This window comes from Drosophila erecta, unplaced genomic scaffold (assembly GCF_003286155.1).
Source record: "Drosophila erecta strain 14021-0224.00,06,07 unplaced genomic scaffold, DereRS2 tig00000055-arrow-pilon, whole genome shotgun sequence".
In the NCBI taxonomy this organism is placed as follows: Eukaryota; Metazoa; Arthropoda; class Insecta; order Diptera; family Drosophilidae; genus Drosophila; species Drosophila erecta.
The window spans coordinates 20,044,546-20,057,871 of record NW_020825200.1 but is presented as its reverse complement, the minus strand read 5'-3'; the positions used below and the strand labels follow the sequence as shown (position 1 = coordinate 20,057,871).

At 50.2% G+C, this 13,326-nt stretch overlaps 2 protein-coding genes across 18 annotated transcripts in view; one reads left to right on the top strand and one right to left on the bottom strand.

The window, feature by feature from the left end:
• Positions 1-617: 617 nt before the first annotated feature.
• Positions 618-1,869, top strand: LOC6541562 (putative deoxyribonuclease TATDN1). The gene is made up of 4 exons (XM_001970670.3): positions 618-686; positions 749-928; positions 1,065-1,671; positions 1,737-1,869. Exons 1-4 carry the CDS (start codon positions 650-652, stop codon positions 1,840-1,842), a joined length of 930 nt encoding a protein of 309 aa, XP_001970706.2. The 5' UTR covers positions 618-649; the 3' UTR covers positions 1,843-1,869.
• Positions 1,870-2,881: 1,012 nt separating this feature from the next.
• LOC6542895 (MTSS1-like protein) overlaps positions 2,882-13,326 on the bottom strand; it is a 37,240-nt gene continuing 26,795 nt past the window's right edge. The window contains exons 5-19 of one of the 17 annotated variants that reach the window (XM_026979459.1): positions 12,821-13,275; positions 12,507-12,764; positions 12,308-12,388; positions 11,893-12,201; positions 11,181-11,295; positions 10,224-11,042; positions 8,180-9,799; positions 7,394-7,515; positions 6,975-7,247; positions 6,232-6,432; positions 5,694-6,027; positions 4,545-5,441; positions 3,863-4,014; positions 3,666-3,784; positions 3,409-3,480 (exon numbers count right to left, since the gene is read on the bottom strand). In XM_026979459.1, the coding sequence (XP_026835260.1) occupies positions 3,674-3,784; positions 3,863-4,014; positions 4,545-5,441; positions 5,694-6,027; positions 6,232-6,432; positions 6,975-7,247; positions 7,394-7,515; positions 8,180-9,799; positions 10,224-11,042; positions 11,181-11,295; positions 11,893-12,201; positions 12,308-12,388; positions 12,507-12,764; positions 12,821-13,275 (5,747 nt within the window). In that variant the 3' untranslated portion in view covers positions 3,409-3,480; positions 3,666-3,673. Of the gene's footprint in view, positions 3,481-3,665; positions 3,785-3,862; positions 4,015-4,544; positions 6,028-6,231; positions 6,433-6,974; positions 7,248-7,393; positions 7,516-8,179; positions 9,800-10,223; positions 11,043-11,180; positions 11,296-11,892; positions 12,202-12,307; positions 12,389-12,506; positions 12,765-12,820; positions 13,276-13,326 lie in introns of those variants that run through there. The other 16 variants (XM_026979467.1, XM_026979456.1, XM_026979461.1 and 13 more) reach the window with 16 other exon arrangements.

Sequence of the window (13,326 nt, the reverse complement as noted above, 5' to 3'; positions counted from 1 at the left end):
GACGGGGATCGGTTCGGAATCCCCCTGCTCACCGGCGGCCACCGGCGGCCTGGCAAATGGCACTAAATCAATTAAAACAGTGCAGCAGTACGGTGCAGCGACCGCAGCGTCCATTAAAAGTAGCTAATGGAATTTCATTCGAATTATATATTGCGACTCCCATAGATTCCGCAATTGCGTAATGCCGATTGCCGGCTTAGGCTTAAAGCAGCCGGGCTGCTGCTGATTTGAAATTTGCATATGCACTTGCTGTTGGGATGGGGCATCCGTGGGCTGCCGTGGGCTTCCGAGGAGCAAGCCGCTTTGGCATTCACGGCAAACAATAAACAGCTTTGCTGGCGCGGACTAATGAGTTTGCATTATGCGCAATTCCGAATGCAATTTACTGTGCCATTGAATTTGCATTAGATTGGCTTACGCCGTGCGCTGCGCTGTGCAAAAGTGCGGGAAACCCCAATTTCGAGCTGGCACGTTCGAGTTTAGAATTATGTTTTAAAACGGCTTAATGCTAATTGCAAATTCAAACTGCAACGGAATGGCGGCGCCACCTGGCGGCTGCCAGGGCTCGGTAAGACACGGCGCCCCCTGGCGGAAATCACGTAAGCGAAACAGTTGCTTCCAGCTGCTGGCTTTTTTAGGACATTTATCCATGCGGCGTTGTTTTGGAATGGCCATGAAATATATTGGTAACTTGCAAGAAATAAGCTCCTGCAGACTCGACTAGCTAACCCCCGGCCATGCTCCACAGACATTGGGGCCAACCTGACGGACCCCATGTTCCAGGGCTGCTACGGCGGATCCCAGAAGCACGAGCCCGACCTGGACAAGGTCTTGCAGCGCGCGTGGCAACAGGGTTTGCAGAAGATCATCGTCACCGCCGGCTGTCTGAAGGACGTGGACGAGGCACTGGAACTGGCCTCCAAGGATGGTAAGCTGCCCATAAGGATATATCCTGGAACTTAAGCTTTAGATTGAGCGGCGCCTTTGCATGTCCCATTCAAATTATTTCCTGCTCGCTCTTGGTGTTTAGCAACTAGCATCTCACAAGTTGTTTCCCTCGACAGAGCGCATCTACACCACAGTGGGCACACACCCCACCCGGTGCGAGGAATTCGCACCAGACCCAGTGGGCTACTACGATCAGTTGCGATCCAGGATCAAGTCAAATCGCAGCAAGGTGCTGGCCGTGGGGGAATGTGGTCTGGACTACGATCGCCTTCAGTTCTGCGGCCAGGAAACCCAGCGTCTGTATTTCGAGAGGCAACTGGACCTAGCGGCCGAGTTCAAACTGCCCCTTTTTCTGCACATGAGAAATGCTGCCGAGGATTTCATGACCATCCTGGAAAGAAATCGGGACAAGATCGAGCAGTGCGGCGGCGGAGTGGTGCACAGTTTTACAGGAACATTGGAGGAGGCCCAGCGCATCCTGGCCTTCAGTGGTCTGTACATAGGCCTCAATGGGTGCTCCCTAAAGTTGGAAGAAAACGCCGAAGTGGTGCGCAAGCTACCCAACGACAGGATAATGCTGGAAACCGACTGCCCCTGGTGTGGCATTCGACCCTCGCATGCAGGGCACAAGTACGTGACCACCAAGTTTCCCACCGTCAAGAAGAAGGAGAAATGGACAGCCGAGTCCCTAATAGACGGACGCTGTGAGCCTTGCCAAATCAGGTGAGCCTTACTAATACCTTCACCTAAATATGGGGGTGGTACTAACACTTCGTGTTCCGTTTCAGCCAAGTTTTGGAGGCCATTGCCGGAATCAAAGAGGAGCCCAAAGAAGAGCTGTCAGAGATATACTACCAAAACACATTGGACTTATTCTTCAGTAAGGCAGAATAGAAAGAATAAAACAACGTGCATTTACATTCAATGCGTTTACATTTATTTTATTATTGTTTCTCGCGTCTAAATGCAAATGAATTCAAAAATACGCATTACAACTTTGATTTGTTAGGTTACATCGGTTTGGTTTCTTCGATCTGCGGTGAACACACAGACACACTTTATGATAAACATTTAGATGTGTAAATAATTGTTGCATATGGCTAAGTTTATTACCATTCGTGATTACGCACTGCTATGTGGTGAATATAAAATGGATCGCCCAAAAAAATATATGTATTTCTTTCGACTCGAACTTGTATATTCTCTCTGGAGTCTAGTCTAAACTCTAATAGAGTGTCATAGCTTAATTATTGCCACGTTTTTGGTTACGAGTTGCCAATATTCATCGATTATTGGTGAAGCCTTGAAAAGCCTATATACAAAATATTTTGTAAATATTTAAAAAGTCTATCAACTATAAGTAGTACGCGTGTAGGTATTAAGAGTTTAGAATTTGGGGGACAGGAAATATGTTTACCTTATGGGCATGCTATAATCAGATCTCCGTTAAAGTTAAAGTGTAAAACAGCCAAGATCTGGAGCTAAAAACTGCATTTTGTTCTACGTTAGATGAACTGATATGAATACAAATGATATTGTTAGTATTAAACTTTAAGAGAGGGGCGTTTATTTACTCGGGCATGCATTTAAAATGGCAATAAAAGATTCAGTCCGATGGAAATGATATGATATGAACTCGTTCATATAGCACTTTAAGTTGGTGCGAAATATTCTGGGGAAGACTGATCTCCAACGTTCCCCTTTCCGCTTGGCAGTAGATAGTTGTCGTTTTTAAAAGCAGATCCAATGCGTTACTTCTTCGCAGATAGTAAAGTTACAGTGGGATATCGAGTATTCGGTTAACGCGTTAACTCTAACTCTATTCAAGACAATGTATTATGGGTTGTATTTGAAATGCGCTCAGACAAGGCCCAATTGACTTGCAGTTGACAGTTTAAAAAATAATATTACAAAAGTAAAAATACTAAAAACATTTACGATAAATTCCATTTATTAGGCGTCATATTAGTAGTTTCGAGTGTTTGTTAAACTCATATTTATATGTATGTACAGAAGCAAGGGAAATTATAAATATGGGAAATACATAAACATAAAATATCTTTTAACAGAAGTGCTCTAAAGATAAATTCGAGTTGTAGATATAAATAAACATACGAGTGCTAACTGTCTTCCATATGGTATTCACTTAACAGAAAAAGCCTTTCGACACATTTTTGGGATATAGGAAATCAAGAAAGGTGTTGATTAGTTCGCGTTATGCTTAATGCTCTTGTTAAATATCATATATCGAATATATTGTATCGTAATCATATGTGTTTAAGTTGTATGCTGTATTTCGAGTTTTCAGTTTCAAACCAAACTCTGCAGAGCTCTGCAGTCGAGCAGGCGTCGGGCCTCATGGTTATTCATAGATTAATTATTATGGTAATAAATATGCTGTTTCGCTTAAGCCTATAGGTTATTTCAATGTATTTTGGGAGCGCTGCGATCGTTTATCTTCTGGTTACGCTTTAGGGTGGCTCCGCGCTTTATTTGATCCATCAGCGACTCGTGACAGATGCGAGGGTCCGGCTGAAAGAGTCCACGAGAAGCGGGTTAGAGGAGCACTTTGCGGGAAAAACCTAGGGTCTATCGTTAGATCGGAGAGCAGTTAGTTGGTAGAACGTGGCACTGAGTGGATTAGCTGCCAGCTGGCTTAGTAGGCTTCAAACGAGAACGAGAACGAGAACGAGAACGACTAGGAACGAACTAAATACCTTAGCACTTAGCACTGATCTTCGCAAGTGGCATTGGTGGTTGTGCTGGTGTTGGGATAGGTGGGTGGTCTACGGTATTGCGCGCTGGGTCGCGATAGTTTTTGCGGATTTTGATACATCTAATTGCCATGGTGCCATGGACAGAGCATAGAGAGTGTTGGCAATCGAGTGAGTTGCGGTCGAGGTGCACTACTTACCAGGGCCTTGCTGTTGATGAGGTTTCGCACGGCAAATGCTCGTCCAGACATTCCCTGCTTCGCCAGTTTCGCGTTGAGATTCTCGAGGAATTCGGCCTTGGTCTTGGCCCGAATACTGCCAGTCTTTTCGATATTTGTGCTTGTCGCGTAGTCTATTGGTATGTGTTGTTGGTACCGATACGGGTGCATAAAAGAAAATGGTAAGCAGACATGATCGATCAATGGTTGTGTGGATGTTGGCTTGCGAAGAAGTGGTTAATATGGTGGTCATCCAAATGGAAATGGAAATGCAAAATAAAAGTCAACAATTGTTGCTCAGAGATGACTCAGTGATGATTGATGATGGCAAAAATTGTAATGTAAGTTGACTGCGGCGGAAACTGCACTCCCATGTTGACCCTATAGTTTCCAGACGCACTTGACACAGTCTCAATCAGGTTAATTAGCAACACTTTTCAAACGATAACTCAAACGAAAGAAAAGCAAAAGAACATATGCAGCATGCGCCAAACTTAGAGCTAACATCAAATCAAAATTTAATGGTCGCGAAATCGCAAATCAGCAAAACAATAATATACAAAACAGCGCCATTCCTTGCAATAAAATCATACGTAATGAAATCAATCAACTCAAATGAAATCGAATCGAATCGAATCAATTCAAATCCAGCTCGCGCTCTTACTTGGATGATGTGCCTGGGAATGGGCATGGGCATTGTGGTTATAGTAGGCAGCGCCGCCGTTGCTGTTGCCCCCCACAGCATCGCGATAGTAGTGCTGCTGCTGAGCCTGCTGCTGCTGCTGCTGCTGGTGATGGTGGCCGCCACGCGAGGTTGTGGCATAAATGCTGGCCAAGGACCCAGACCCAGTGACGGGAGAGCCGCACGTGGGCGAGGCCGAGGGCGAGTGAAACTTGACGGCCGTTGTCTGTATGAATGGATTCGTGGAGACGAATATCTTTTGCTGCACACTCGAGTGGCGCGAAGGAATGGGTGGCTGGCGTTGCTGGTGCTGCTGGTGCTGTTGGTGGTGCTGCTGCAGCTGATGTTGCTGATGCTGCTGCTGCTGCTGCTCCGCCAAGTGCTGCTGCTGTGCAGCTCTGAGCTTCTGCTGGGGCAGCGGCAACTGCGGACGCTGGCCTAGGTGCCCATTGCCGTTGCCAATGCCCATGCTTGCCGGCTGTTGATACTGCTGCTGCTGCTGATGCAACCGTTGCTGCTGCTGCTGCTGCATCATATTCTTGGGCAGCGTGGCCGTGGACGAGGCTGCTGCATAGGCGCTCGAGTGCGACGCGCTCTGGCCAGTGGGCGGACGGGCCATCTTTTTGGGCATCGTAGCCGATGCACCGGCGGCGTAAATGGGCGGCGGTGGGGGATCCTCCAGAGGAGGCGGACAGGTGTAGTGCTGTGGCGGCTGCTGGTGGTGCTGATGGGAATGAGCCTGTCTCATGCTCGGCGTTTGCGCAGCTGCTGGATTTTTGGTAAACGAACTTGAGTAGGTGGCCATGTCTTTGCTGTTAGCAGCTGCTGCAGTCGGCGGCTGAGGTGGCTGATAATGCGAATTGGCCGAGCCAGGGGCCGCTGCCGTTGTCGGTGGGGATGCGGATGCGGATGAAGAGTTCGAGAATGAGCTGACTTTGGAGAGCAACGATGATGTGGATGAAGACAGGGGAAAGTGAGGCAATGCATTGAAAGAGGTGGTCGGTGTTAGAATGGACGGCTTAGTGCTGCTGTTGGCCGCATGGGCCGATGACATTGCTGATGATGAGGTGCCGAAGCTAGCGTAAATTCTATGCTGTTGCTGGTGCTGCAGCTGGATTTGGTCAGATTTACCGTCATAGTGTTGCTGCTGTTGCGGCTGCGACATGGACAAGCCACTCCGCATGTAGAGCGACTCTCCTCCGGGCGCCTGCTGGTTGCCGTAGATCCCCTCGACCTGCTGCTGATGCTGCTGCTGCTGCTGCTGTTTCCCGCTGAGTCGTGCATTGAGCTGTGCAATTAGGTTCGGATTCGCCTTTGGCTGTGTCGGTGGCAGTGGGTGAGCATGTCCATTGGGACTGGGGCTGCTGGTGCGGAAGCTTGACATGCTGTTGACCAGTTTGGGCTGGGCGTATATGCCGCCGCCGCCACCCCCTCCGCCCGCGGCTGGTGACGAGGTGCGGAACGTCTGGTCGTGAATGTGTGTCAATGATGGTGCGTTTGTGGCATGAGAAAAACGAGAGGAAGACGGCACAAATTAAAAGTTAGCCAAAGCACGATCAAAGCTAAGCTCTAGTGTTATCTATGAATACAGCATTACAACTAAGTTCCAAGGAGGGCAGACGGCTGTTAGTTCAGGTTAGTAGCCCGCGAGATCCCGCTGGTCACTTACGGCATCGACTTGGTAGACAGGCGGCGGCGGTGGCTGATGCTGATGCTGAAGTGGCTGCTGGTGGGTAAAGCGCTGCTGGTTGGCCATCTGCTGGCCGCCTGGCTGCTGGCCAGTGGCCAAGACCTGCGCATAGGCGTGCAGATCCAAGTAGGAGTCGTAGTACACGGTCAGGTCATCTTTCAGGGGGGAATTGTGCGCAGACTACGTGGGGGATGGGGGTTTCGGTTTGTGTGTGGTAGTGGTAAAGCAAATGAAAGTTGAAATAAAATGAAATAATAGGTAACAGAAGAAAATCTACTTTTGGAGGTGGATCTAGATTCGTGCACTAGCTAGGCCCCTACTAGCTTAGGCTATAATCTAACTCTCTCGCCTAAATATACTGGCTTTTCTTGGGGTATAGTACCTACATTTGCATCCTTCGACACGTAATATTTAGCAAAAAGTTGTGCAATTAATGCTGACACTAGAAAATATATGGGACAAAGCCATTGTTAGATGAAAGGCACGCTAAAAATATATTGTTTTTACGCTGGCAAAGTAACGAAAACTCCTGCAGTCTACGATTAGTGATGAGCAATCCTGTGACACTGGACACTTCCAAAAAGTATGATGGCTTTCAACTGACTACATTTTCGATCTGATGCATAACTACACATTGATGGCACCCTACTTGGTTGCAAAGTGAAATAGCCAGGTGAGAGTAGGAGTTCAAGCAGATGGGAACTGGCCTAGCGTGCACACACCTGCAGTAGGGATTGCTGCTGCTGCACCTGTGGCTGCTGCTGGTGCTGCTGTTGCTGCTGCTGCTGCTGCATGCGCCTGAGGGACACGGGTGACGCCGGCTGGTGCCGCATGGCTGCCAGGGCTCTTACGGTCTCCGATACCTTCAGCGCGGAGCTGGGAATCTGGGGCGTGGCGTCCAGCATGAATGGCGGTGGCGGCGGTAAGTGCTCGCTGGAGCTGCTTAGTTGGTGACTCTGCTGCGACAGAGTCGCGTGCTGTGGTTGCTGCTGCAGCTGCGTTGCGTAATTAAATCATAAGTGAAAGAATAAAAGCGTAGAAGAAACCAAAGAGTGTGTGACCCACAGTTGAGCGGCTTAGCGACTAGCTTAGATTAAGTGGCTAACTTAATGGGGTTTTAGTAATTGGAGGTTTAACTTACCCCGACCGAGGCATTGGGACTGGGGGTCACCGACGAACTGCGTCTAACTGGCGGCGGTGGCTTGGCCTGGTTGATGGACGAGCGCCGTCCGATGCGCGTGGAGCCACCGCCGGCTGCTCCTCCTGGGAAAAGTGAAAATCAAAGTAAGTGAGGCGGTCAATTTGCGGCTTAAGTCATTGGTTTCTGCTGTTATTCACAGTTATGTACAGTAATCAGTTTATACACTTGGCACACAAAACACAGGACACCATCTAATACCAGAAGTTAGCGATAGACGCAGAGTTAGGAACTGCTGATCGAGAAAGTTATGAAAGTTCTGGGTCTGCTGTGAATCATAATGATGACCCTGAAGCGAGTGAAAAGCGTTAATGGCAGTGATGGCACTTCCGATATCAATTCATGAAGGATAGACGTTTCCCCTGATTCAAAATCAATTTCACAAAAAGATTGCAGTTACAATCGGTCGAATCTAGTAAGTGATTAAGCATTTAGCAGTTAGTGGCAGTATCATGCGGTATTTGAGTTGTCTGTGGATGATCTGAACTTGATGATTGTGACTTGATGACATGAGCTTAGTGCTTGGCGCGAACAACTCCAATTTCAGAAAGGTTACCACATCGAACTTGAAGCAAAACGAGAAACCAAAAACCACGTGAAGTTACTTCGGCAAGCACAAAATGATAAGGATATTTGCAAAGTACAACAAAGTAGGAACATATTGTAAATAAGGATTCAAAAACCAAAACCATATAAACCCAAACAAATCAAAATCAAATCGAAACGAACCCGACAACGAAGCCGGCCGGGGCGAAATGCACGGCTTGAGATGGGCATTAGCATTGGCATTGGCATTGGTAACGCTATTGGCATGATGGGGATTGGCTGGGGCATTGGAGCACACATATAGATGGGCGGGTGGTCGCTCACTGGCGGGCAGCATCGATGACCGAGCATTTGATGGTGATGAAGTGGTGGCTGGTAATGGTAATGACGATAGCGATGACGGTGATAACGGTGATAATGGCAAATGGCCGCGAGGTGATGACGGTGACAATGCCATTGTGGGCGTCTTGCACTGCCTGTGATTGGATGTGGCTGTCTGATTGTGGTTTGGCATTCTATGGTTTTGATTCGGGTACAGGTCTGTGGATGCAGGTGCGGTTGCAGATGCAGATGCAGATGCAGTAATATTGGCGGCTTGTTGATTAGTGACATTACAGTTTCTGGTTTGGGGCGACTGTGGTGAGTGTTGCTGTTCTGGTGGTGCTTGCTGCTGCTGCTGCTGCTGCTGCGTTTCTTGCTGCTGTTGCTGCTGCAACTGCTGTTTAACCTTCAGCTTTTGCCTGCGTAATTTAGCATCTAGAGCGGCCTTAAAGTCCGACTTTCGGGGCACGACAGGCCTATCGACCGCAGTGGACACTAGGTCGTTGAAAATGCTCAAGCTGGTGGGCTTGGGGGGCAGCTGGCGCCTGGCAAGTTCTACTGGTGGACTACTGCCATCGATCACATCCTGCTGATGTGTCTGTGGAAAATGCTGGTCCTGTGGTCTGCTCTGTGCTGCCTGCTCACTGGGTGTTTTACCTCTTTGCGGACTGCCGCGTCCGAGGAGTTGCAACTGCTGCTCGCTGGTGGCGCGAAACGAGGAGAGTCGCTGCTTGGCGGGCGCCACAGTTGCTGTTGGCGGTGCCTGGCCACCGGCCGAGTCCGGCGAGGAGTCCGGTGAGCCGGTTAAATTCGCGGGCAACTGCTGCAGCTCGCGCATCTCGTGCAGCTGCAGCGCGTGGGGCTGCGGATCCTTGGTCCGCAGCACTACAATCTCGGAGTTCTGCTTCACGAACTCAATGTCGGGCGTGTTGGGAATCTGGTGGTCGTAGATCACCACGACTGCACTGCCGCTGTCGCTGCACGTATCCACGTAGGCGTGGCGTGGCTGGCCCAGACAAACGCTGTCGGAGGCCAGCGAAACCGCGTCCTCCCTATTCGCATTGGCGGCAAAGTGCGCGAAAGTGGGATTCTCATAGCCGCCGGCCGTCAGGCCACCGGTTAGCGAACTCGTCTCGCTCACATAGCAGCGACTCAGCTCCGAATCGCTGGCGCCCAGCAGATCCCGGTCTCGATCCCGCCGCCTGACGTCCATTTCGTCGCCGGCCAGTTCGTCGGACGTGGTGTCGGATATGTCCGTTCCACAGCCGCTCGAGTTCGTCTGATTGCTGATGGCGCAGGGCTCGATGTTGCTGGTGGCGGGCGGGTTGTTGTTGTCGCTGCTGCTGTTGCTGCTGGTGGTCGTATGGTTGTTGTTGCTGCTGCTCGGCGGCTTGACCTTGCCCTCATCGATCTCGCGTTGGAACGAGTCTAGTTCGCCAATTAAATTATTTAGTGCTTGTATTGAATCTTCGAAAGATTTGTCTGTTAAGTTCATATTTTCATATTTGTTGGTATCGATTTTGGAGATGGTGTTGCAGTTGTTGTTGTGGTGCATTTGGTTTATTGTGAATAGTAGTTTATAGATGACAGAGATTTTGGGTGGGGTGAACATGAAGTCGAAACCAAAAAAACAAATTATGGTTTCAAGTTGGTTTTGCAGTTTGTTGTCGTTGCGTTACACAACAAACCAAAAATTTGTAGAGAAAGGGGAGGGAAAAACAAAAAAGAAATTTAGGGGTTAAAAAATATTCACGATATGTTTGTCAATTATAAATAAAAACGGGCGCTCGACATGAAAGTGGACAGAGGGGAGACTCATGTTCAAAGTGCTCTTTGGTGCTGGGCGGGCTGGGTGCTACGATCAATTGACACACTTCCTGGTGTGTTGGTCGCGGATTTAACTCACCCATTTCCTGCTGCTCCGCCTCGGATCGTCGAGTTCCGCCTCCCGAAGCTGGGGAACCGGATGCAACCTGAATGGGAGCTGGAGGCGAGACCGCAGCCGCAGCTGCCGCCTTTTCGAACATCGAAGCCTTCTGCAGGACAGAGGCCCTTGATCGCTCATCCGTCTCGTCTGCAACGCTGTTGGCTGCTCCCTGATCCTGTCCTGCTGCGGCCTGCTCGGTGATCTTCAGCACCTCGCTGGAGGGCGGTGTCGGGGAGCTGACCTGGTAGACAAATCCCAAACCGGACCCAGGACCTAAGCTGCTGCCACTGGGAGTACCTGCGGCAGTGGACGTGGGGGAGTTGGTTAGCAGGGGCGAGTAATGGTTCTGTGGCGTGGAGCTGCCACTGGACGGCGATGTGGTGTTGGTGTTCGTGTTGGTGCTGGTGCTGTGGTTGTGCTGGCCCATCAGCGAGCCGCAAGCGACGGTGGAGTCGATCGACGGATGCGAGTGAAGTGACGAGGCCGTCGAGGATATGGAATGGGAGCGTGTGGCAGTGGCTGGGTGATGATTCTGCTGCGATTGCTGATGCTGCTGCTGCTGCTGCTGGAGGAGCTGATGCGAGCCAGAGGAGTCGTTGGAATGCTGCGAGCTGATCGAGTCAATGGAGCTCTGCTGCTGCAGAGGCGGAGTGGAGGGCTTCTGCTGCTGCTGCAGGTTGGTCTGCTTCAAAGCTGCCATGGTGGCCAGCTCGGACATGTTCACGTAGGTGGGCGGCGTCTGAGGCTGCTGATTTTGCTGCTGCTGCTGCTGCTGTGCATGATGCGCTGCGGACAGCTCTGTGTGCGGATGATGTTAGCAAGGACATGCGGGTGGACACGGTCATTAGTAAGACTGATGGGATTAGCCAAGGGCAAGCGTGCACACACATACACGGAGACAAGCTGGCCAATTGCCGGGCATTGCGCACCATTTACCTTTCGTGATATGAGCCGGAATCGGCGAAGGGCACTGGCGCTGCAGCAGGTTGCTCCCGCTTCCCTGGCGGTGGTTACTCTGGGCCGAAAGGGGTCGCTCCAGCGACGAGCAGCGCTGAAAGTGGGCAAGGACATTCGTTAGCTACGGTGAAAATCGAAATGTTTTGGGTTTAATGATGAGGCGACTTAAAGGTCCTAGTGGTCAGTGGTCTAGCGGGGCGCATGCAGATGAGCGCGCTGTTGGATCTACGATTGGTGGGGCTCTGACTTGGGAATACTCACCACATGGGCTGGCTTCTATGGCGAGTATCATGGCCAACAGAACGAGAGAGACAACTTAATAGAATGTACACAGTCAATAGACGGTTGCCCGGCTATTCAAATACCCTGCTTTCATAACATTGCCTAGACTAACTCAGATATTTTTACAAAGCGCAATTAAGATATGAAAAATAATGTAGTTTTAAAATCTTCGTACTTGGAAATTGATTTCGTTAATGCACCAATATCCTTAACTTAATACAATTGATTTATTCTTCAAGAGGAAAGTAGATTTGAAACAGTCTGTATTTTTCTCATTAAGTGATTAATAAGTATATTTTATGGATGGCCAAAAGAACAGCCATCAGAACAATAAAAAATAAACAAAAACCCTTCACAAATTCTTGCTAATCATTTAGTGAGTTTGATTTTAAAACTACTCCCTACTTACAACTGGCAAGGGAGGCCGACTAAGTGAGACAGCCGGTGATTTCTGGGTGGCCGGAGTGGCTTGTCCGGATGACGGCTGTCCATTCGGGGTTCCCGCTGCGGTTCCATTGTTCAGGCAGCTGCCCGACTCGTGAATGGTCTCCGGATTTTGAAACGTGTAGACGGTCAGCGGCGGACGCTGGTGACCCTTTTCGTATGCCGTCGAAATCGTGTGCGGACGGTCAGCGGTCGGTGGCAGTGCTTCGACGCCATCCTGGGAATGTGGGGGCCAGGTGGAGACACTTGCCGTTTGATTCGTTGCATTCGAAGTCTGTGGGGAATCGGTAGAGTCGTTAGTAAAATCCAGGCAGGTAAAGGTGTCATGAAGAAGTATTTGCAATTTGGTAAAATTGAACGGAAGAAAAACAAATGAAAACCTGTGTTGTTAGAGCTGGCGATGAGCAAAAGCCACTATCACTGGATTCACCAGGTTTCAAGCGAATTGCGGGCGTTACAAACTAAAAAACGAAAACGAAACACAAAGACCATTGATGAAAACCAAGAAATGAGCGGACGCTACAATGCCGAATGCGGGTTTGATGGCGGGCACCTAGGAAGCCCTTGGACATGACGCACCTGCGACAGAGAGCGCGGATAGTGATGGTGACCGGGAGAGTTGCTCGAGCCGCTGCTATTCATACTGCTGATGGAGCAGACGGAGCTCTTTCGGGAACCCAGCGAGTTGGAGCAGCCGCCGCCCTGCGAGCCGGAGCCGCCACCCGGGGACTCCGGGTACAGATTAATGCTGGCCTTAGCGTCGTGGATTAGCTCCTCGGAGGCCTGGGGCAGGACACTGGGCTCCTTGGTCACTAGCGCAATTGACTGCATGGCTTCCTGTAAAAGACCTTTAATAGTCACTGAGCTGACCATGTAAGCAGCGTTCTACGCACCTGCAGGTGACCCAACTCTGACATGACCTCGCACTCCTCGTGCACCACTGGCTGAAGCATGTGGACAAAGCTGCAGTAGCGCAGCCGCTCCTCCACCATGGCTGCCCTCAAGGATTTTTTCTCCACTTCCTCCAGTTCTGCCCGGCGCAGGGTGACATCCTGCATGTGCGAGTCCATCAGGGACTGCAATCCGTCCGTCTGACCCTTGCGCGCCTTCTTCTGCAGGCGCAGCGTGTCGCTGGAGCGCTTCTTCAGTTCGCTGCGACAGCGCTTGTACTCTTTGGCATGGTCCTTGTCGATGGTGGCCACCGTGCGCTTCCAGTCCTCGATCCTCTCCTGCAGCGGCTGCACCAGGCAATCCATGATGGCGCTGGTGAAGGTCTTTAGACGTGTCTCCACCGCCTTGTGGCGGAGGCAAACGCGGGTCAGGGCGGTGCCGATCTCCTTGGAGGCGCCTGCAATCGAAGGAACAAACGTCATACAATACTCAATCATGTTGTCATGTG

What these genes read in the sequence shown, in the direction of transcription:
- LOC6541562 (XM_001970670.3), top strand. Translation starts at nt 650, where the DNA reads ATGCGGCGTTGTTTTGGAATGGCCATGAAATATATTG. An exon ending in AATGGCCATGAAATATATTG is followed by an intron (nt 687 to 748) that starts GTAACTTGCAAG and finishes CATGCTCCACAG; the next exon opens with ACATTGGGGCCAACCTGACG. An exon ending in GGAACTGGCCTCCAAGGATG is followed by an intron (nt 929 to 1,064) that starts GTAAGCTGCCCA and finishes TTCCCTCGACAG; the next exon opens with AGCGCATCTACACCACAGTG.